The 22,085-nt window shown below is 54.3% G+C and overlaps 1 protein-coding gene across 2 annotated transcripts in view; it reads right to left on the reverse strand.

Moving 5' to 3' along the window:
• Positions 1 to 8,710: 8,710 nt before the first annotated feature.
• PRMT8 (protein arginine methyltransferase 8) overlaps positions 8,711 to 22,085 on the reverse strand; it is a 70,843-nt gene continuing 57,468 nt past the window's right edge. Inside the window, exons 8-10 of one of the 2 annotated variants that reach the window (XM_070790286.1) lie at positions 16,725 to 16,812; positions 10,330 to 10,451; positions 8,711 to 9,554 (exon numbers count right to left, since the gene is read on the reverse strand). In XM_070790286.1, the coding sequence (XP_070646387.1) occupies positions 9,471 to 9,554; positions 10,330 to 10,451; positions 16,725 to 16,812 (294 nt within the window). In that variant the 3' untranslated portion in view covers positions 8,711 to 9,470. Of the gene's footprint in view, positions 9,555 to 10,329; positions 10,452 to 16,724; positions 16,876 to 22,085 lie in introns of both variants that reach the window. The other variant, XM_070790285.1, reaches the window with a different exon arrangement.

A 22,085-nucleotide genomic window follows, 5' to 3' on the forward strand; every position in this document is an offset into this window, starting at 1 on the left:
AGCCCAGCACTCCAAAGGCCACTCATTAGGAAGCTGTGGGCATGATGCCTGAATAGGAATCTTATCAGAGACGATAAATGTGGGATTGCATCATCAATTCAATGGACGTGAGTTTGAGCACTCTGGGAGATGGTGAAGGACAGGGAAGCCTGGCGTGTGCAGTCCAAGGGGACATGACCGAGCGACTGAACAACGACAACAACAAAAGCAGAGCTAACACCCTGCTGGATGTGAGTGGCCCAGCCCTGGCCGGCCGGCAGCCGAATCCTTAATTCCATTTCCTCTCGGTTATTAAAATGATTTTCCATGAGATAGTCCTGGCTCAGCAGAGCTGCAGACGAATAATGGAGCTAAGCGCCTGGAGGAACCTGGCAACCTGGCTATCCCCTCCTCATCTGCTGTGTGCTGGCAAAGTCGTGGGATATTGTTGTGCTATAGTCCTGGTGGGAACTTCTCTCCTCCCCAAGCCTTTATTTCTCACCCTGACCCCTGATCTCCCAGCAGCCAATCTACTCTCCCCCCCTAAAAAGTCCGGAGCAAAATCTCCTTGGAAAGCTCTGGGCCCCGAATTTTCCTGGTGGTCCAGTGGTTTTAAGACTTCGCCTTCCAATGCAAGGGGTGCAGGTTCAATCCCTGGTCGGGGACTTAAGATCCCACATGTCTCCTGGCCAAAAAACCAAAACATAAAACAGAAGCAATATTGCAACAAACTCAAAAAAGACTTCAAAAAAAAAAAAAAAAAAGAAGAAATCTCTGAGCCCAGGGCCACAAAATAAGAGGCACAGAGCCACAGAATCAGCTATTACAGCTTTGCCAGCTGGGTAGACGCCTGGAGACTGTTCTAGGCCGACACCTTCATTCATAAGTGAGAACCCAGAATCCTAGGGGGATGGTGCTGACCTCAAGGCCACGTGTCAGGCAGGTGCCAAGAGCAGGAAGAATGGGTGCTTGCACCTGAGAAGAGCATCGCAGTCATAAGTCTTCATCAGTTCATTTGGCAAATATTCCTGAACATCTGGAAGAACTTTGGTGGGCGTGATCTATACCTGACACTGAGCATAAACACGGATGAGAGGCAGAACCTGTCCTCTAGGAAATCACCATCGAAGGAGACACAAGACCAGACACTGAAATTACAGCAGGTCCCATACCTGGGCACATGGAGACACGGGGAGCCAGACGGGCTCAGCCAGGCCGTGTGTCCCAGCCCCGGAGGGGCTCAAGTGGACCCAGGTCAGAGCCACAGTCGTAACCACAGTCATGACAGTAAACCCATGCCCACTCACCGCATCCCCGTCACGGCTCCCACTTACCTCCATCAACGCCCCTGCAGAGGGGAAAGGTTATAGCCAGTTTGCGAGTAGAGGAAATTGAGGCAGGGAAGCTGCAGGTCACACAGCCAGGAGGTTGTGGGGAAACTGGGGGTTGAACCTGGTGCTCCAGCCCAGAGCCCACATTCCACTGTGCTCCAGGCTCCCCCCTCTTAGGGGACCTTGGGTCCTCTGTGATGAACCCGGGGGAGCCTCCCGCCACCACGGGCTCCAGGTTTGCAGGTGGTCCCAGTCCTGAGTCCTATTGAACAGCCTGGGGTCCTCCAAGCCCTGGCCTGACCTCCTACCCTGTCTCTAATCTGTGCATCCCCAGGCCAGCTGTCAGAGTCACTTCCAAGAAACAGAGGATGGGGGCCTTGGCCACTTGGCCCCTGGAAGCAGCACTCTGACCCACTGTGCACAGAGGTTCAGCTTGGAGGGGCTTCTCCCTCCCAGGGGCTCCTGCACGCTCTTGTCCGGATCCCTCATTTCTGAGAAAAGGGGGCTACCATCTCACCATGCGGGATGTGTTCCTGGGTCAGCTCACAACAGTCTGGGACAGAGGTGTGATCATCATGGCATTTCACAGAGGAAGGGTCCACCCAGGAGACAGCAGTTCTGGTAACTCACTGCAGCGCTCAATTGTTGGCCGGAGAATCCAGGCTGCAGCCCCAGCTCTGTTTACTCCAAGGCTGGCTGGAGTTCATCCATGACCATGAAGCTGAGCGGGAGCCTGAGAAGCCTGTGTCTTTGGCTTCAAGCTCCATCCAGCTGAGCTAACCAACCGTGGCCAGAAAGCAATCGTCATAATGTCAGAAAGCCATTACGACCCACGGAGCCGCTGAAAGATGCTTCGAGAGTCCTTTCTGTGAGTGGAAAGTGATGCTGGGTGTCATGGTCCCCTGGAAACAGCCGCAGAACAATTCCCGAGCACACATCAGCCTGGCTCAGACCCTTCGCGCCCTCCCGCCTCCCAGACAATTACATCCTCCGAGCCGTCTGTGTGGGGAGAACAGTGCGACGTGACACAAGAAAGGAGGATGCAGACGATCTCAGAGCTGCACAGGTCGCCCCTCTGAGGCTCCCTGCTGGGGAGCGGGCAGTCCTACGAGGCAGCCACCTGTCCCCCTGCCACTCCCCAACACAGCATCCAGAGAAGCCTCCCCTCCACCCTCTGCCCAGGGCTCCCAGGGGCGCTTCTGCCAGGCGTACTTGCCGGCACCTTTCCTGTAGCTGATTTCCCGAACTAGGCAATAAGTGAAGTCCATTGCCATTTTGCAGGGAAAGCAGCCGCCAAATTGAGCTCATTAGCTTCAGAGCACGTGCGGCCTACAAACCTTATCCTGTCACTTTCCTGATTACAGTCCCAGTGCTCTCTCACTGACCGAGGAAAACGTCTCCCTGACCTGGACATGGGCTCTGGACCGTGGACCCTGGCTGCATCCCAGGCCTCCCTTCTCCCCGCTCCCCCAGTCCCGGCTTTTCCCTTGTCTCTCCTCTTCTTTCCAAACAAGCCTCCCTCTCTGGACGCCTTTCGGTGGGGCCTCAGCACGTGTCACTTCTGCCAACCGCATCCTCTACCTTACCATCCCCTCCTCTTCTGCTTTTTCGAGTTTCTGTTTCAAGTCGTGTCTTCAGAGAGGCTCTTGATCTCCTAACAGTCTACTCCCTCGTAGCATGTATGACCCTTGTGGAGAGTCTCCTCCTGGCGTCTGCTCCTCAGGAGGGACCGACAAAAGTTGATGGAATGAGAAAGTTGGAAGAGACTCCTCGCGTAGCTCTCCTGGGTTCATCTGAGATCAGGACTGGAGCCACTGTGTTCAGGATGGCCCAGCACCCATGCCTGACCTGGAAGTCACGGCCAGCCTCCCAAGGTCACAGGCGTGAGTGTATCTCCCTCCCCACCCCACCACTCAGGCAGGACTTCCGCATTTGGTGATCACACAGGACTCATTGGAAAAGCCCCTGGTGCTGGGAAGGATTGGGGGCAGGAGGGGAAGGGGGTGACAGAGGATGAGATGGTTGGATGACATCACCAACTCAATGGACACAAGTTTGAACAAACTTCGGGAGATGGTGAATGACAGAGGAGATGGGTGTGCTGCAGTCCACAGGGTTGCAAAGAGTCGGACACAGCTGAGTGACGGAACAACAAAAGGACTCCTAGGCCACGCCTTCCTCCCTGCACGGTGTTCTCCTGGGAAGCCCACTCCAGCCCTGGGCACAGGGAAGGACCTCCTGTTCTGTCCTCCTGACTCACCACGTCATGGTGGCTCTGTGCTTCTGTCACATTAATGATGATTTAAGACGGTGGGGGATTGGGCCGGTTATTTCCTGTTCCGTGTAGCCAGACAACTCTGGAGCATTTCTGAGGCTGTTACGCCATCAAGAAAGGGTTGTTAGGTCTCACTAATCCCCACCTCCTCCCTTTTCCTGGTCCCCAGAAAGTTAGAGGCACTTTTGAGCCTCTAACTCTGGCCGTCAAAGAGAATGGTACCCCATTACACCAACTGGATGTATTATTTGTTGTTGTTGTTCAGTTGCTAAATTGTGTCTGACTCTGCCACCCCATGAACTGCAGCACACAAGGCTTCCCTGTCCTTAACTATCTCCTGCAGTTTGCTCAAACTCATGTCCATTGAGTCGATGATGCCCTCCAACCATCTCATCCTCTGTCACCCCCTTCTCCTCCTGCCCTCAATCTGTCCCAGCATCAGGGTCTTTTCCAATGAGTCAGCTCTTTGCATCAGGTGGCCAAAGTATTGAAGCTTCAGCATCATCCTTTCCAATGAATATTCAGGATCGATTTCCTTTAGAATTGACTGATTTGATCTCCTTTGCATCCAAAGGACTCTCAAGTGTCTTCTCTAGCACCACAGTTTGAAAGCATCACTTCCTCGTCTCTCAGCCTTCTTTATGGTCCAACTCTCACATCTGTACAATGACTCTTGGAAAAACCATAGCTTTGCCTAGACGGACCTTTATTGGCAAAGTAATGTCTCTGCTTTTTAATATATTGTCTAGGTTTATCATAGCTTTTCTTCCAAGGAGCAAGTGTCTTTTAATTTCATGGCTACTGTCACTGCAGTGATTTTGGAGCCCTCCCAAAATAGACTCATATTATTAACCCAAACCAAATATGACTTTTCCTGGGGGAAGCAGTGTGTGTTGAATTCCAAGGTGAAGTGGACGCTGCAGGTTTCCACTGCTCCTCTCCATGCAAACCAAGCCTTAGGCCAGGTGGGTCTCCAGGAGGTTCTTGGAAATGCAGGTAGAGAGCCAGAAGCGGGGGCCTGCAAAGAGCAGCCCAGGCAGGGCTGTGACACCTCAGTAACAGAGTAGCATTTAGCTCTAATGGAAGGCCATGCATGTCTTGATGCCAGGCGGTCACTGCCTACCGGGGAGCTGGGAGATGAACATCAAGATTGCAGGGAGACACATGTGAAGCCTTTAACGAGCTAATGAGCACAGTCACCACGCATGCCACTCCTGCCCAGGGCTTCTGGCAAGAGTCTACATGTGCGTCGTCTGCAGGGCTGCCCGGCTCCCTGGGCCTAAGCCCGTAGCCCTGGGATCTGGCCAGCTGCTGACCATGCCTACTGCTCCCCGGGGACCTTCAGAGGTCCACAGGCCTCAGGCGCTGACACCCAGTCATGCTTCTCAGTGTCAGGGCTAGAATGCAGGCAGAAATGTTATTACTATAGCAAGCATAACTGGAATGTCCATCGTACTTTCAGTTTCCAGATGTGTTTTCTGGTTCTTTCAGTTGATTTCCTTGGAGTCTCAGGAAGGTGCAGTGCCTGGCCCAGACTCACATAGTTAGCAAGCAGCAGCGCCAGGGTTTGACTGGATGGTTTGGCTCCAAACCTCTGTCATGTGGCAAAGTTGTCCAAGGATGGATGCTTGCCTTCAGAGCAGGGGTCCGCAGGGGCCTGGATCCTTGACTCAGTACCCTAGGGGCCTCTTCTGCCCCGTGGACTCTGGCTGCCCTTGAGGCCGAGATGTTGACTGCACCCTAGAAGTTGGTAAAGATCCTTTTCACTTCCGCAGTGAGACATGATCTCTCGATAGAATACAAGAGGGGTCCAGGCCTCCTTCTCTGAACGTGACGGCCTGAGCCCCCATGGGGGCTTGCAGAAGCAGGCAAATTCAGTGTGATCTCTTTCTGGACCAGCTTGGGAGGCAGCCCGCCTCACCGCGACCTGGACACAGCTCGCATCACCTGCCGAGGGGTCAAGACTGTGGGGGTCGCGGAGGGGGGTTGTGCTTAGGGAGAGTGGCTGAGGGACCCTGTTTGTTTTCAGAAGGGAGCAGGCCCTGCCCACCTAGAGACTGACCAGCAGGCGGTATGGACCAGGAGTCCCAAGGGCAGGGACGGGGCTGTGGACTCTGTTGCCAGTGTCTGGCTGAGCCTGGAGCCCATGCCTTTTCCAATACGTGTTTCTTTCAGCTAAATTTCAGATCACTGAACAAGTTGTGTCTGGGTCTCACCTGAATGTAGGCTGATGGCTCCCAATGGGACGGGCGCACAGCAGCCTTGGTGGCTCTGGACAAGGGGCCGGCATGTCCACTGTGGTCAGACTGCCCAGCCTCAGGAAGCCAGGCTCATCCCAGTGGTCTCAGGACCACAGGCGAGGGTCTGGGCCCAACACACCCAAGGGTCTAAGGTGAGGTAGGAAGCTTCACAGGTGGGGCTGCACTCAGAAACCAAGGCGTGTGGACAGGTGCCATTCAAGATGCCAGGTGGGGAGCAGGGATTCAGAAAAAACAGTCTTTAGGAAGGGAATTCAAGAAACCAGGCTGGGGACCCTCCATGCCGTAGAGAAGGTGGAGAGAACAAGATAAAGCCCCAACCCTGTGTGGGACCTGAGACTTAAAGATAGGAGATAGGGCTTCCCTGGTGGTCCAGTGGTTAAGAATCCGCCTGCCAATGCAAGGGACACAGGTTCCATCCTTGGTCCAGGAAGATCCCACATGCTGAGGGGCAATTAAGCCCATGAACCACTACTACTGAGCCTGTGTGACTAGAGCCCATACACTGCAGCAAGAGGAACCACTGCCATGAGAAGCCCACTCACCATGACTAGAGTAGTCCTGACTCCCCAGCTAGAGAAAGCCCGTGCGGGGCCATGAAGACCCAGCACAGTCAACAGTAAATAAATAATAAATATTTTTTTTAAAAGATAGGAGATAAAGCAGAGCAGAAACCCAAGGATCTGAATTGGTCAGAAGGCCAGGGACAGACTCCTGACCAGGGGACCACCCCGAGGCACAGCGATGGGCTGGAGCCAGCTATCAGTTGGCTGGGTGCTGAGTGTGGTGCCCAGAGGAGAGGAAGGCCACAGAGACAGGACAAAGGGGAGATGGGCATCTCCTGAGCGGCACAGATAGAAGGGACAGGAACCTGGAGCCCTTGAGTCACGCTGGGGCACGTATTGAGGAAGTCAAGCCCGTCTGCTGTCACCGTGTAGACTCCACCTGCAACCCCACTCTGTCCAGGGGAAATACGGGCAGAACGAGAAAGGTCTCTGCCCTCGGAGCTTGTGGTCCAGCGGGGAACCTGGACCTCAGTGGACCTCAGAGCAAGCAGCGTGTACAAGCAAGCCAAAATCAGACCAGAAAAGGGGCATCGCAGCTGCAGGCTTGGGGAGAAGTGCGGTGGGGATGGAATGGGGAAGTTCCCCAGAGAGGGAAGAGAGAGACACGGAGAAAGTCACTACTGGGTTTTGTAGTCTCAAAAGAATGGAAGAAAAAAGGAAGGTAGGAATGAAGGAAGGGAAGGCGGGAGAGAGAAAGGAAGGAAGGAAAACAAGGAAGAAGGAAAGAGAGAGGGAGGCAGAGTTGGGGAAAACAGGTTTGACAAGTGAAGCGGTCTCCCGCGGGAATCCCCAAGGTCAAGCTGAGACCTCATCCCCTACAGAATGTACTCAGAACGGACACTGCTTGTTTCCCACTGAGTCAGGGGAGATGGCAGTCCCACTGCAGCGCTCCCACGGGCAGGAGGGAGGGGGCTGCTGTGGACATGCTCCTCCATGTCCCCCAGGCTTCACTCTTGGAGCCCCAGGAGCTGATGCAGCAGGTGCTGAAGGCCCAGGGCCCGGGGAGGCCTCTGGGGTGCCCGCTTCTCAGCTGGTGGCTGGAGAGGCCCGAAAGACTGCCGGTTCTTTGCTCAGCGTGGGCCTCCCTTCCAGGCCCCCAGGGATGTCAGGGACACCTGCAGCCCCCAGAGGCCTGGAGCTCCTGGAAGCGCATCCTCCTTGCTGGCTCTCGGCGGCCATGGAGGATTTGACCCCATGGACCATGAATGGACTCTCCAAAGCTGGATGGACAGGACTGCCTACTCCCATACTTCCACCACAGGGGGTTCCCCTCGAGTGCCCTTGGGGGACCCCACCCCGGTCCTTCCTCGACCCCCTTCCTTCTTTTAACACTCTTACTGTTGTCCTCGAGTTAAGTTTCTCTATTTTTCTTGTCCAAAACATATGATGAAAACATTCCATGATTTGCATGCATGGTATTTGTCTCTAGTTATAACGAGAGGCCTCCCCAACTGGAAGGGCAGAGGACTGAGCACAGGGTGGGTGTAGGGGAGCCGGGGGGTGCAGAGGGCATCTAAGCAGGCCTGGAGGTAGGGTGGCTCCTCCATGACCCCTCTCCTCCCCCCCTCCCCCACCCTGGAGCCCAGAGGCTCAGCTACCAAAGTGGAGGGGTGAGGGGGGCCCTGTGCTCAACCCCAGGGCTCTGGGGAAGCCAACATGTACACAGAAGCTCTAGTGGTAAAGAAACTGCCTGTCAATGCCGGAGACATAAGAGACACGGGTTTGGTCCCTGGGTCGGGAAGATCCCCGAAATAGGAAATGGCAACTCACTCCAGTATTCTAGCCTGGAGAATCCCATGGACAGAGGAGCCTGGTGGGCTACAGTCCATGGGGTCAGAAAGACTCAGACACGACTGAAAGCCTTAGCACACACGCAGTGAAAGGGCAGGCTCCCTGCCGCTGGAATCAGTGGTCATGTTCCCGGGCACTGCCATCCAGAAACCCCAGCCCCGAATCAAGAGCTCAGCCACCACCTCCTGCCTCCTCTGGACCCTCCCAACCTTTCTTGCCCCTGACCTTGGTCCCTCTCCAGGCTACATCTGGCCTCCCATTCCAGAGCACTCGATGTTAGCCCATGTCCCCTGACCCCCACTCCAGAACCCTCCTCCCATCCCGGAGGGTCACAGGGGAGATGCCCTCAGACAGGTCCCAGCTTCACGGCTCCCTCACCAAGCAGCCGCCTTCCTTTTGAGAGCAGCGCCATCCGCTCTTCTGTTCCACTGTGGCCTCTGACTTCCTCCCGCACGACCCGCCCCGCCCCCGCACGCCCCCAGAGCACGAGGAATGCAGCCGCCCCATCTCTTCACTCTCGTGTGCATTTATTGAGCGCCCACGGAGTGTGCGGTCCTATGCCCAGGGTTCGGAGCCACCGTCTAGTCAAAAGGAGACCGGAGCTAATACAGAGAACGTTTCATAGCTGGGAAGGGCTGGGGACGGGAGAGAACTAATCACAAAACAAATTTCTATTGGAAAGCAACAGAATCTCCTCTGAGAGTAATATATATTCTACGCACGCGCACACACACACACGCACACACACTCCTGTGATGAACACGGACGTCACCCGCTTGACTGTATCTGCACACACATACAGGTGCGCGGGGTTAAGTAACTAACCGGGATGTTGTCCGCGCACGCGCACGCGCACTGCCGCACGCGCGTAGAGTCTGGCTTATGCTATCAAAGACACTAGTCTCCAGGTTCTAGAGAAGCAATCTGACCTAGATGCCTGCAGCATGCAAAACTTGAGGATCCGAGAGTCACGGTTAAGGAGGACGATGGGGACACGCGTGGACTCCTCCATCGGGGCCCGGCTGCCGCGCTGGCCGTGGCTCAAGGTCGGGAAAACAGAGCCTCTGAGAAGGGCCCCCCGGAGCAGAGCCGAGGGGCTGGGGGCCCTTGGCCCAGGGGCAGGGCCCTCGGGAGGCCGGCGGAGTTCACCAGTCTCGAGGGCACTCCAGGTTGGATCGTGTCGTCCTGCAAACAGGGTCCCTGGTGTTCGAGCCGCAGATGGGGGCGAGTTTCCGGGCTGGCTCTCGCTCTCTGCAGCCTCCCACGTGTGCTAACGCATTTTGTAGTAATTAGATACAGATGTTTCGCACAGCTGTCCCTTAAAATCCAAGTCTACTGTGAAATCGAGGTCTCGCTGCAAAGGAGGAGGAGTCGAGGCGTCAGCACCGAGGAGCCCTGGGACCACGCCCCTCCCCGCAGGCGGAGGGCCGCGCGCATTTGAGCTGCTAAGAGCTTCCAGCTCAGGACACCCCACGAACAGCCCTCACGAGCCTCTTCCGGAGCCTCATTATCCTCTTGGGAAAGTCGTTGGTTTCTAACCTAAATCTTTCCTGTGAGAATATAGAAATGTCCCCTCCGGTTTCAACTCGGGAGGAGTGGAGCGGTTGCTTCTCAGAGGAAGAGGCCCCAGACACCCCCCTCCCCCACCCCCAACCTTGGCATTTGCAGGGCCAGTGCCCGTACCCGCACCCGGGGAGTGAGGGGGCGGGCCCAGAGAGAACCACACCATCCAGCCCACCAGGCCAACTGGAGGAATGCGAACTTGTCTTCCAGGCCACCAGACACGGTGGTTTCCTGGCTCAGCTCATCCCAAACGAGGTGAAACCCATGGCCACAGTCTCTGCTCAGGGAACCCCTCTCATCAAGGGCTGGAAGCTGCCCTCATGGTGGGGAGGGTCCCAGGGGGCCCTGCAGGAGGGCTCCAATGCTCCAGTTTTAAGGGGTCCAGGTTGGGTGTTTCTAGGGTGCCATCACGGCCACACCTGCCTTTCTTCCACTTCGCCTATAACTTTCCTGATTGTGCACAAGGTGCCCAGGTCCCTGCCAGCCAGTGGGGGAAACCCCCTCCATGTCCCTCCTCCTCTCTGCGCCACCTCCCCCTCCAAACCCCCAGCTCCCCCAGCACTCACCACGTTTTTGGCATTTGGCTTCATGGATATAGTCCCGTAGATCTCCTCCCCTCTCCGGACAGTGAGGTAATCTTCCAGGTAGAAGACGGTCTGCTTCCAGTGGGTGTAGGGGGCATCAGGGGCTGAGGGAGAGAAGGGAGAGTCACAGGAGACGCCTCCAGGGGCTTTCCTGGTGGTCCACTGGCTAAGACCTCTGCGCTCCCAGTGCAGGGGAAAGTGAAAGTCGCTCAGCTGGGTCCGACTCCTGGCGATCCCATGGACTATACAGTCCATGGAATTCTCCAGGCTAGAATACTGGAGTGGGTAGCCTATCCCTTCTCCAATGGATCTTCCCGACCCAGAAATCGAAACGGGGTCTCCTGTATTGCAGGTGGACTCTTTACTAGCTGGGCTACCAGGAAAGCCCCAGTGCAGGGGGCCAGGGTTCAATTCCTAGTAGGGGAACTAGATCCTCCGTGCTGCCGCTGAAGATCCCACGTGCTGAACTAAGACCTGGTGCAGTCAAATAAATATTTTTTAAAAAGAGAGAGAGAGATGTCTCCAGAAGGGCTGGGACCCCACCCGGAAGCTGCTGGGTTTCTTCTGGGACATGCTGAACACTCTGCCCAGCCCTCTCACTGGGTCAGGTGCCCAAGTTCTGGCAGGCCTCCCCACTCAGCCCAGGGGCTCAACTTGTCATCAACTCCCCACGCCCTCCAAACTGAGGATCTTAGTGGACAACCAGAGGAGAAACCAACTGACATTACAAGGTCATACCAAGGGTAGTATTAACACAAATGAATCTCAAAATGCTGCTGTTTCATTGGTTCAACAGAGTGAAGACTTGCAGACAAATGTAGGGGAGAGATACAGAGGGCAGTCCATCCACTCTCCTGTTAAATGACAGCACTCACACCAACTCCACAGCTAAACCAGTTTCCCCAGTTTCATGGATATCCCAGCCCTACAGATAGTTTTCTCTGCCTGCCTCTCTGTCCTAGTTCACAAACCATGGGTGGGTGGTGGCTTCAGGATGATTCCAGTGTGCTACATTCTTAGGCACTTTATTTCTATTATTATTACATCGGCTCACCTCAGGTCATCAGGCATTACATCCCGGAGGTTGGGGACCCCTGCTATAACCCATCCTGCTACTCTTGGCTTAGGCCTGTAGTGGGGTTTCGAACAAGCCTTCCTACCTAGATAGGGTAAAAATTCAGAATGATTCTCCTTCTACAGACCCAATGCTGGTCCACAGCTCACACCTCATGCATGAACCAAAGTCACACTGACGCTCACACCTCTCATGAAATCCCATCCATCCTCTGGGCTCATGACAAATTCTACGACTAGATGAGGGGTCCTGTCCCAGAAGCTGCCATCCCTCGGACACTCTTCCCTCCTTAACCACCAGCCTCTCCCTTCCTCATCCTCCAAGGTCAATTCTCGGGAGAGCCTCACCTGACCACCTAGCTGGATTAAGGGCGTCCTGAGCCTGTGTGATTACTGTAGCAGTCACACTGCTGCATAACCATCTCTGTCTCTTTTTACTTTCTGTAGTCTCCACAAGACTGCAACCTCCATCAGGACAGGGGTCTGAGGGAATACTATTACACCCTTGGAGCCCATCACCATACTTGCTAGGTCTGTGAGCACCGAATACATGACTGATAGTAAAAAGCCAGAGCGGGTCTGGTGTGAGGCTTCAAGGTACCCAGGGATGTTCAGCAACATTGAGACTTTGGAACCAAAGGGTTGTAGAAAAATACATCTTATAGCCAGTTCCTCTTGTCCTGCAGGCTCTTACCTTCCTCCACCAGGAGGCGTGACTCACGAACACTGATTCATTCTCTTTCCTTACAACCAGAGTTGAAGGTGGGAAGCCTTGGGGAGGACTTTCAAATATTTCAAAGTCTGTCACATGAAAAGTCTGTGGCCTTATGGATGGCTTTGGAGGCAGAACAAAGGCTAGGCCCTGGACATCATCAGAAGGCAGAGTTTTAATTCGCAGGAAGAGTTGGGGCTGTCCCTCAGTCATACTGGCCACTGGTGATCCAGCCTGAAGGAATTCACACACAGCCTGCATGGAGATTTATCGCACCCGCAGTGGGACCAAGATCATTCAACCCTCAGGATCTATTTTAACTGTCTGTGTCCTTCGTAATAGACTAGCTTGATCAAATGTCAGTGCTTTGAATACAGATCTGAGTAGCCTTCAATATGTGTCTTTGGGAAATCGATGCAAAGTCAAGGTCGTGGGGAGGGGAAGCAGCCTGAGCATTTGGAAGGGCTTGAAGGAGAATCATGAACATGGAGTCTGTGCTGCTCATATTGTGAATCTCCAAACATGTCCAGCCTTCCTGGCCTCCAAGGCATACTGCTGCCCGTGGGCAAAGTCCAACTGTTCCCAGTACCTTCTCTGCCAGTGGCACCTAAACGAATTGTCAAAAGATAGCTTCCGGGGTGTGCGGAGAATGGCAGTGAGTGACTGACAGCACTCTCGCCGCCACCGCCACCCACGCCCAGACAGGTGCCACTCCTTTTCTTAGAGACCTTCAGGCAAGGAGATTCCAGCAACTTCCTCTGTCTCCTAATCAGATGCCCTGGGAGACTCCCAGAGACTTCACTGACTCAGATCTGCCAGCCAGCGAGCCCAGACCATCCGCCTCTGATGCTGACCCCCCAAAACGTGCCAGCCTTGAGTTGGAGGAAAGGGATTTTTTTCCCTCAACATCAACATTAAAAGGTTAACAACTTCCCCAAACATCTCATTTCTGTGATGGGTCCACAGACTCATTGTCTAAAGCAGTTTTTTCAATCTGGGGCCTCCATCAGGGTCTCCAAGAGAAGCTGATTGCAATGTAGATGTTTTGACTCTGGTCCTAGGGATTTGAAATGAGTAATTCTAGGGTGTGAGAAGGGGGCAGGTTTGCCAAGACATAAAAATCTCATGTAGATACACAACCAAGGCCGCAATGGCTGTGCAGACCCAGTCCTTCACATCCTATACATCTGTTGGGTGGGTATCAGTGGAAAGGACATTTAATGAGGCAACAAGAGGCCCAGTGTCCAGCCTCCTCCTGCACTGTGACTCTGGCACGCACGTTCTACATCTGCAGAAGGTTTATCTCCTGAGGGACTGTGAGGATTAGATGATGGGAAGCGGGGTAAGACCAAGTGTGACCATCTCCTATTGCACCCAGGTCCATGTTCCCAGCGTAATTATCAAGAGCTCTCCTCTTTACTCTCAAACTGTCCTCAATTGAAAGATGAATTGCATGGTCACCTTAAATACAGATATATTTATATAACATATCAGGCCCAGATCAGTGGTTATTGACTCTTTGTGGAAAGCGGTATGTCATGTCATTTATCCATCAACTATGGCTCTGGTTTGTAAAGCAGGGCTGCCGCACTTGGTCTGGAATGTTCTAGGATTGATTCCCCAGAGAGTTGCTGTGCACAAAGGTGAGCACTCAGCATCACTGTGGACCACGACATCCGGAGATGTGGTCAGTGAACGGGCTTTTCCCTCCCTCCCAGCCCCAACTACAACTGTCAAGGTCATATCAGTGGCTTTTAAATTTCCATTATAATAATACTGTCATTCACTCCCTCATTCATGCATTCACTCATTCATTCATGCATTCACTCCCTCATTCATGCATTCACTCCCTCATTCATGCATTCGCTCATTCATTCAGCAGACATCCACTTAGGATGCCTATCATACGCTTGACATGGTCTTAAAAGTGGGGAACAGCAGCCAGTACAGCCTTGCCCCACGAGATCCGACAGCCTATGTGAGAAGACACTCGGGTAGCTGGCCATAACGTCCAGTGGGAGTTGTGACTGGTTGTGACAGAGGCTGGGAGTGGGGCACACAGGGGCCAGTGGGTACGAACAGAGGGCCCTCTCACAGGAAGATTTTTCCTGGTGCTTTTGGAGTCAGAGTGGAATCCTGCCTTCTGGTCTCTTGCCAGTGATTAAGGGGATGGTAGTTCTTTCTGGAATTTAATACTTCTTCAGCTGTGAATTTGTAATTCTATTCCCTAAGGTTTTCACAAGCTTTTCAGAGAATTCAAGACTATGCATGAAGAAGCTTCTTTGACCTGGGAAGCTGACTCAGTGTCACAGGGTAGCCAAGCTGGGAAAGCGGCTGCCAGGCCATTGAAGTCCATCCGGGCCATTTCACTCATGATGAGCCCAAAGGCCAGAAAGGGACCCACTCAGATTTATTTCCACTGCCGGCCGCCTTCCCTTGCTGATTCCTGGAAAAACTAGTACTTAACCCTAGGCCGCTTCCACTCAGCACCGCCCGTCCACCCACTCAGTCTCCCCAAGGGGCCCAGTTCACATATTCCACCCCACCCGCAGAGGATATGTCCAGGGGGCAGGGCCGCCGGGCCCGCCGGCTGGTTGGCACAGCCCAGAGCCCTGCGTGGCTGTGCCCATTTGCAACAGCTTCTGCCCAGAGCTTCGGGGGGAAGACACGGGCAGAGCCATTAGCAGGGATGGTTTCCAAGCTGCACAACGTGACGTGCTTTCCAGTGTGTCTCCTGGAGCAGCTCCAGCCCCCGGGGGCCCATGGGGAGGAACCACTTAGAACAACCTGCATTTCAGCTTAAGTTCAAAGCTAGCTGAGACCAAACAATACCTTATTTAGGCCTGTACGTACACATGAAACAACTTTTTAAAAATAGCAGGGGATAATTAACCCAAAATTCAGGATAATGCTCATCTGGTGGCGATGTGGGGAATGGGATAAGGGGACCATCCAGGTAGATGCAAAGATGTTGATAGCATTGACGTCCTTGAGTTAGGTAGTAAGCTCACAGGGATTTATTTTGTGACTCTGAATTAATTTAATCTCCTGTGTTATCAGTCATATCCAACTCTGCGACCTCGTGGACTGTAGCCCACCAGGTTCCCCTGTCCATGAAATTTTCCAGGCAAGAATACTGGAGCAGGTCACTTCCTACTCCAGGGGCTCTTCCTGACCCAGGGAGCGAACCCATGTCTCCTGCTTGGCAGGCAGATTCTTTACCACTGAGCCACCTGGGAAGCCCCCTGAATTAATTGACTTACATTTATTAATTATAAACCTTATTGTATTATGCTTGTTAATAATATATTTCAGTTTAATATTTATATTCTAATGAACAATGGTTTATCTCATGATATTAACTAATACATTTACATTCTACTAATAATAAACTTATTTCTAGTCACTATTTCATTCGAATTAACAATACTTTATTTACAATCTAGTTACTGAGCTAGGTGGCAAGTTCACGAGTGTTTGCTGTATTAATTAAAACATAAGCAAAAAGTGAACCGCGCGTGGCAGTATGTCATAGCAGTATGTCATGAGCCAGGAGTCAGGATTAATCTATTTCTGTGCATCTGGGGTCGCTAAACACAAAGAGGAAATACTCTTTCCTCGGTGGTCAGAGTGCAGAGGGTCTGAGTAAACCCGACTGCCAAACCCATGCCAGCTGGTAAAAATGGTAGGACATCTCTTACACGCTGGATCAAACCCTATGCTGACACCCACCAGAAACAGACCATCTCAGGGAAAGAAAGACCCCAGCTGGGAGCTAGCTACAATGCTGGAGCCCAGGCATTAGAGACACAGAACTCTTTCCAGAGAACCCTTGCCCCCTGACTTTCTCATCTCCGGCAGCAGGGTGGGCGGGCCCTTCGGGAGGCATATCCCAGGGATGGAAGAGGGAGAAACAGCCATGTGGCTCCACCCTTGGCCTCCAGTCACAGCCAGGATCCTCCAGCGGGCTCCTCCTCAGCCCCACTGCCCCACCCTTCACCACTGAAAGGCTGAGTCCCACCCATCTGTCAAGGTCCAGGTGAAATATCCTACTCCCTGTGGGCTGAAGGGAGGGGAGCGGCTGATAATGACTGGGACCAGGGTCCTCTGGTTTTCCCGGGATGAGGAGGCACCAGGGCTGGCCTGGCTGATGGAAACCAGAGGACTCCACTTGGTGGTCAGAGGCATCACCTCTGGAAGAAGCCCTCCTGTGAGGAATTAAGGTAAGTCTCTTGCCTGCTCTTTGCCACAAGAAAGTCTCACTCCCCTCCATACCCTCTCCTGCACACAGCAGGTGCTCAGGAAACACTAAATGAATAAGCATGCATTCAAAAAGGCAGCCCCAACACCTGCCCCTGCCCACCCGACACTGGCTCTCAGCGCTGGCCACAGCTGCTACAGTTTTTTACCTTCTCCTCTAGCAGCCAGAACTGTGGCATTCCTCCAGGACTGGAGAGGCTTGCGAGGTGCCAAGTGAGGATCCCTGGCTGATGCCCCCCGGCCCTTGCCCCACGTCCAGGCTGGGGAGATCACATCCTACAGAGCCTGGGCACCAGGCCAGGTGGGTCTGGAAGGCCAGCAGGAGGCTCACCTGTGGAAAATCCCATTTTCTTGTGGCACTTGGTAAACTCGATATTGAAATAGGTGACCAGGGCGTGGACGTAGTCGTTGCGCTGTACCTGCAGGCAGAAGGCAGACGTGAAGGACAGCTCCTCCGTCTTCACCGTGTAAATGTCCACCTCCTGCAGTCCAGAGGAGAGAGAGTGCGGGTCAGCACCTCTGCCGGGTCTGGGTCCCGCCTGAGGCTTCATCCCCCAGGGAGACTATAGACCGCAGACTCCCCTGGGTGTCACATTTCTTGGGACCACGTCCCAGGCCCACCCACCACAAGCTCCCCCATCCTTTCTCGGGTGGAGTCTGCTCAGTGCGTGCATGTGTGCATGCTCAGTTGCTCAGTCCTCTCCGACTCTTTGCAATTGCATGGACTGTAGCCCGCCAGGCTCCTCTGTCTATGGGATTCTCCAGGCAAGAATACTGGAGTGAGTTGCCATTTCCTTCTCCAGGATCCAAGGATCCAACTCAGGTCTCATGTCTTCTGTGCTGCCAGGTGGGTTCTTAACCACTAGCGCCACCTGGGAAGCCTCGTACTGGGGGGCAAATTCCAAGGGGTGGGGTAGGGAGGTGGGGTGCCCCAGAGCCACTGCATTAAAGCAGCCACCTGCTCCATCAAGCCCTCCTGGGTTCCAGCAGAGCTGGACTACTCATTTCCCATCAACAAGAGACACTGAGAACCGAGCCCACACAATCACAGGCTGAGCCGAGGGAAGTCTGCTGACCATTTATCACCAGCTGGACAGTTAAATACATAAAACGGGGAAATAAGAGGTGAGAATTTTTCAGTTCTAGCTGGGAATGGAGAACACAAAGAACTGATAACTCTAACAGTTTCAGCCGGGAAGTGACTGAAAATCAATCTTGGGTGGCAGCAGGAGTCATGAATGACGGTTTGCAGTGTGGTGTTCTCTCTGTGCAGAGGATGCTGACCTGACGTGGGCCACCTCCAGTGAGACAGGACAAAGCTCTCCAGGCATCCAGACCACTTTCGGTGAGGTCTAACTGCTGGGTTGCACAGTAGGGACCTCTGTCCTGAAAGCTCTGTGCAAGCCAGACAGACACCTGTGTGCCTGGAAATGGTTCCCAAGGGTGTGCCTGAGACCCGGATGATGGAAGATGCTGGGAATAAGTAGGAGAGAGGGGTCTTAGGGGAGGGGGGAGGAAAGACAAAGAGGCTTTTATCTCTACAGGTTTCTAGGATGAAGAAAGGAATCCCAGGACCTTCAAAACCAAGTCCTGCCTCCACAGGGTGGACAGAGGCAGAGGTGAGGCCAAGTCAGCAGCCAGCCCAGAGCCCCATTACGGTGCAGCGTGGCAGCTTCAACACCCAATGACCTGTTGGTTGGGAAAAGGAAGTGACTGCAGGTGTTGGGGACTGTGGGGGCCCTTGATGTCGGTGACATCACTTCAGATAAGCCATGCTATGCTTCTAGAGCCTAAGGATGGGGAACAAAGACTAAAGGTCCTTGTGAGGCCAGGTCAGGCATCCAGAATCCAGCGGAGTCAGAAAGCTGGTCCCCTGTTACCCTGGGAATGCGTGAGCCCTAAGAGCATCCCCAGGAAGTTAGTGGCCCTGGACACCTGACCACCCCCAGGCAGGATTTGCTCACTGCCTACCAGGCGGCCAGTCCTCCCCAACGTCTCCAGTCAGTAGGTCCTGCTTCAAAACCAGCCTCTGTATCTTCCACCCACAGAACAAGCCAATGCCTGCTCCTGCTCACATGGATCCCCCAACTTTCTCTTCTCCTGTGTAAACGGCCTTTCCTAAGTCATGATTTCATCTCCTTCTCCCTCCTCACTGGGGCTTCCCAGGTGGAGCCAGTGGTAAAGAACCTGCCTGCCAATGCAGGAGATTTGAGACACGAGTGCGATCCCTGGGTTGGGAAGATCTCCTGGAGGAGGAAGTGGCAACCCACTCCAGTGTTCTTGCCTGGGAAAGTCCCTGGACAGAGGAGCCTGGTGGGCTACAGTCCATGGGGCTGGAAAGAGTTGGCCACAACTTCTAGCCTAGGGGGTCCCTTCTAGTGGGGACCTACTTCTAGCAGCTGTGTGCTGTGTGTGGGCTCATTTGCCTCCTGACCCAGGGATCGAGCGGGCATCTCCTACACTGGCAGGTGGACTTTTTCACCATTGTGATGCCTGGGAAGCCCCACTTCTAGCAGCCTCTGACCTCAAGGACCACCCTGCTGGCTCCTACCGCCTTTAGGCAGGTAAGCCCCTCCCCCACTGAGCCGCTCTCAGAATCCGTGTCCTTTCCACCTGGGACCAGAGTGCAGCGGCCGGGGGTGTGGTGGCGGCGGTGTCCTTCATTCTATGCCACCCTGTGAGCTTGGGCATTGCCCCATCGGGAAGCCTGTCTAGCTGCAGCACCTGTCAGCTCACACCACTGGTCATCCCTCCCGTGCACGCGTCTGGAGGTCCCTCCCTCCCACCCAACAACTCTCAGAGCACCAGAGCTTAACTGGGTTTTTGTTGGGGGCTTCAGCTCAGTCTCCAGGGCTGGGCTCATGGTGTCTACACTCACTAGCTTCTCCATCTCTTTCTCCATTGGGGCCAGCCCACCTGTCTCCAGGCTCCTCCCAAAGTCCCTGTCCCTGTGCCTGTGCCCCTTGGCCACCAGCCCAGCCTGGTCTTTGTACACTGCTTCTGGCTCGGCTCAGCGGTCTCACCGCCTCTGCCCCTGTCCCCACCATCAGACCAGAGCTCGTTAGACACGGGGACCGGACGTGATGGTCCGTGCACCCTCGGTGTGTGACCTGGCCCCTAAAACTCATCATTTTCCTCCTGACACTGTCTTCCCGCCTGACGACTCTCCCTCCCACCCACCCCCAGGCCTCCCCTTCAGTGTGCATTTGTGTGCGCTCAGTCGTGCCCAGCTCTGTGTGACCCCATGGACTGTAGCCCTCCGCTCCTCTGTCCACGAGATGCTCCAGGCAAGAATAGCTCCTCTGTCCATGAGATGCTCCAGGCAAGAATATTGAAGTGGGTTCAGACCAACCCACCAACCTAAGATGGATTCAGGCTATGCCGCTCCCTGGATCTAAAGCCTTCCAGAACTTTCTAGGACTCACCTATAAATATCCCAGCCTCTGGGCCTGGACCCAGAGAGCAACCTGGGAAGTACGCTGTGTGACTCACCTGGACTTGGTTTCTTCCTTCTCTGGCCTCCCCTCACTTCCTCACCACTCTCAGTGTGCACAAGAGCACACATGCACGCATACACACGCGTGCACACACACACACACACACACACACACACACCACCCCATCTATCAGGGATTCTGTCTCTATGGGGTTCTCAGATGTCCATCAACAAAATGTCAGTGCTCTGACAGCATTCTCTAGGTCCTCCAGACATTTGCCTCTAAACAGGGGCCTCTGCAGGAACAAAAGCCGTCCAGACTGAAAGTCTGATATTCATTAAAACGGGAAAGACAGAGGGGCAGCTGCTCTTTTGGAGTGCCCCTCCTCCGCCCTGCCATCTGTGCCTCATAGACACAAGGCCCTCTGGGTCGGATCCCCCCTCCTCTTAGACTCAAAGTCTCCAGAGTCAGACCCATCACCTGCCCCCCGGAGCCCTGATCCCTCTGCCAGAAAGCTTCCTCTTTCTGCAGCAGCAGCAGCAGTAGCTCTGAGACCCCAGGGGGACCCCTGACGAGGCCTCAGGCCACACCAACAGGCGCAGGGCTCCGCAGGCATCGGTGACTCTGAGGAGCCAGGCCGCTGCTGTCCCCACTATGTCATGTTACAAACAGACGTCTCAGAGCAGAAGGCTGGTCAAAACAGAGTCTTAATTATCATCAAGTGTCACAAGCCGCAACGTTAATAGCGATGAAAATAGCAATTAAGTGTGTGAAGAAGGGCAACTGTTTTCCCAACAGACCCGGGAAGACAGTGCTGAGCACAGTAGCAAGAGCTGATGGACGGCTCTCCTGGTGGCGGAAGCAAACACAGCCGACCTTGCCCTTCTCAGAGAGCACAGGAAGGAAGGTGACTGGCCGGGGAGGGCCCGGAGCTCCGGTTTCTGCCATGCCTCCAGCCCCAGGCTGCACTCCGGAGAGACCCTGGCCTGTTCCTGGCTGGGCGGGGGAGAGGAAGGAGGGGAGACAGAGCAGGCCAGTCCAGGACCAGCAGTGGGCGTGCACAAGGGCTGTGGCCACCCCTGCCCGGTAGGGGCAGAGAGTGACCTGGGAAGGAATTTCATCCCCTGTGGGAAAATGCTTAACGGCTCCATGCAGCTGCCGTGTGCCATTTGGGCAAATTCAACGGCACCAGGTGATTTCCACTCATGCTACAATATTTGCAGGAATGTTTTGCACCATGGGTGAATTATCTGGAGTGTAGTTTGCTGGACCTGGGCTTCGCTGGTGGCTCAGATGGTAAGGTCCAGTCCCTGGGTTGGGAAGGTCCCCTGGAGAAGTGAATGCCTACCCACTCCAGTATTCTTGCCTGGAGAATCCCATGGACGGAGGAGTCTGTCCTGTAGACCCCCACGGCTCCACAGTTCATGGGGTCGCAAAAAGCCAGACAGGACGGAGCAACTAAGCACATGATAGTTTGCTGGACCTCCTAGGCCAGAAGGGAGAAGCTTCATGGGCAGAGGGGCTGGTGGGAAGAAATAAAAGGACGTTTGCTCATCATGAGTCCTGCCTGGACTCGGAACCGGCAGAGGTAACAGGTGGCAAAACCCTCCAGCGCGAGGCCAAGGCAGGATGAGAGGGAAGCATCCTTTATCTGATGGGACCTGTATGAGGTTCGCCTAGTTTTATCTGTCCTCCAGGGTCCCTTCTAAATCCAAGATGACAAGGGTTCCTTATGAGGAACACAGCGACCAGGGACTGGGGACTGACTGCTCTCCCCTGGACAAAGCCGCGGTTTGCATTCACCCTGCAGGAACCTCCCCTTCCCCCAGTGGCCCTGGGCTCTTCCCTGTCCCACCCACCAGAGCTCCTGGAACTGCAGTGATGCTCACTGGACCAGAGCGGGCAGGTGTGTTTCAGCACAATGAGGGCTGGGGGGAGGGCCCAGGACAACTGACACAATGAAGCTGGAGACACAGTGAACCCAGATTCTTTGATTAAAAAGTGAACTTGAACCCTGTGAAACGGATGGCTTTCAAGTACCAGGAGTTCTCCTTGGGCCTGGAGGACAGATCAGCATATGTAAATGCAGATACTTAGACAAAGGGCTGGAAAGGTTAACCTGTTGTGTGGACAGTGGTCACCTCCAGGGGGAGCGTGGGGCTGGAAGGGTGGGGAGGTCACGAAGCGCTTTTATTGGTACCCTCGCCAAAGGGGTTTCCCAGGTGGCACTAGTGGTAAAGAAGCCACCTGCCAAT

This window comes from Bos indicus, chromosome 5, assembly GCF_029378745.1.
Source record: "Bos indicus isolate NIAB-ARS_2022 breed Sahiwal x Tharparkar chromosome 5, NIAB-ARS_B.indTharparkar_mat_pri_1.0, whole genome shotgun sequence".
Taxonomy (NCBI): Eukaryota; Metazoa; Chordata; class Mammalia; order Artiodactyla; family Bovidae; genus Bos; species Bos indicus.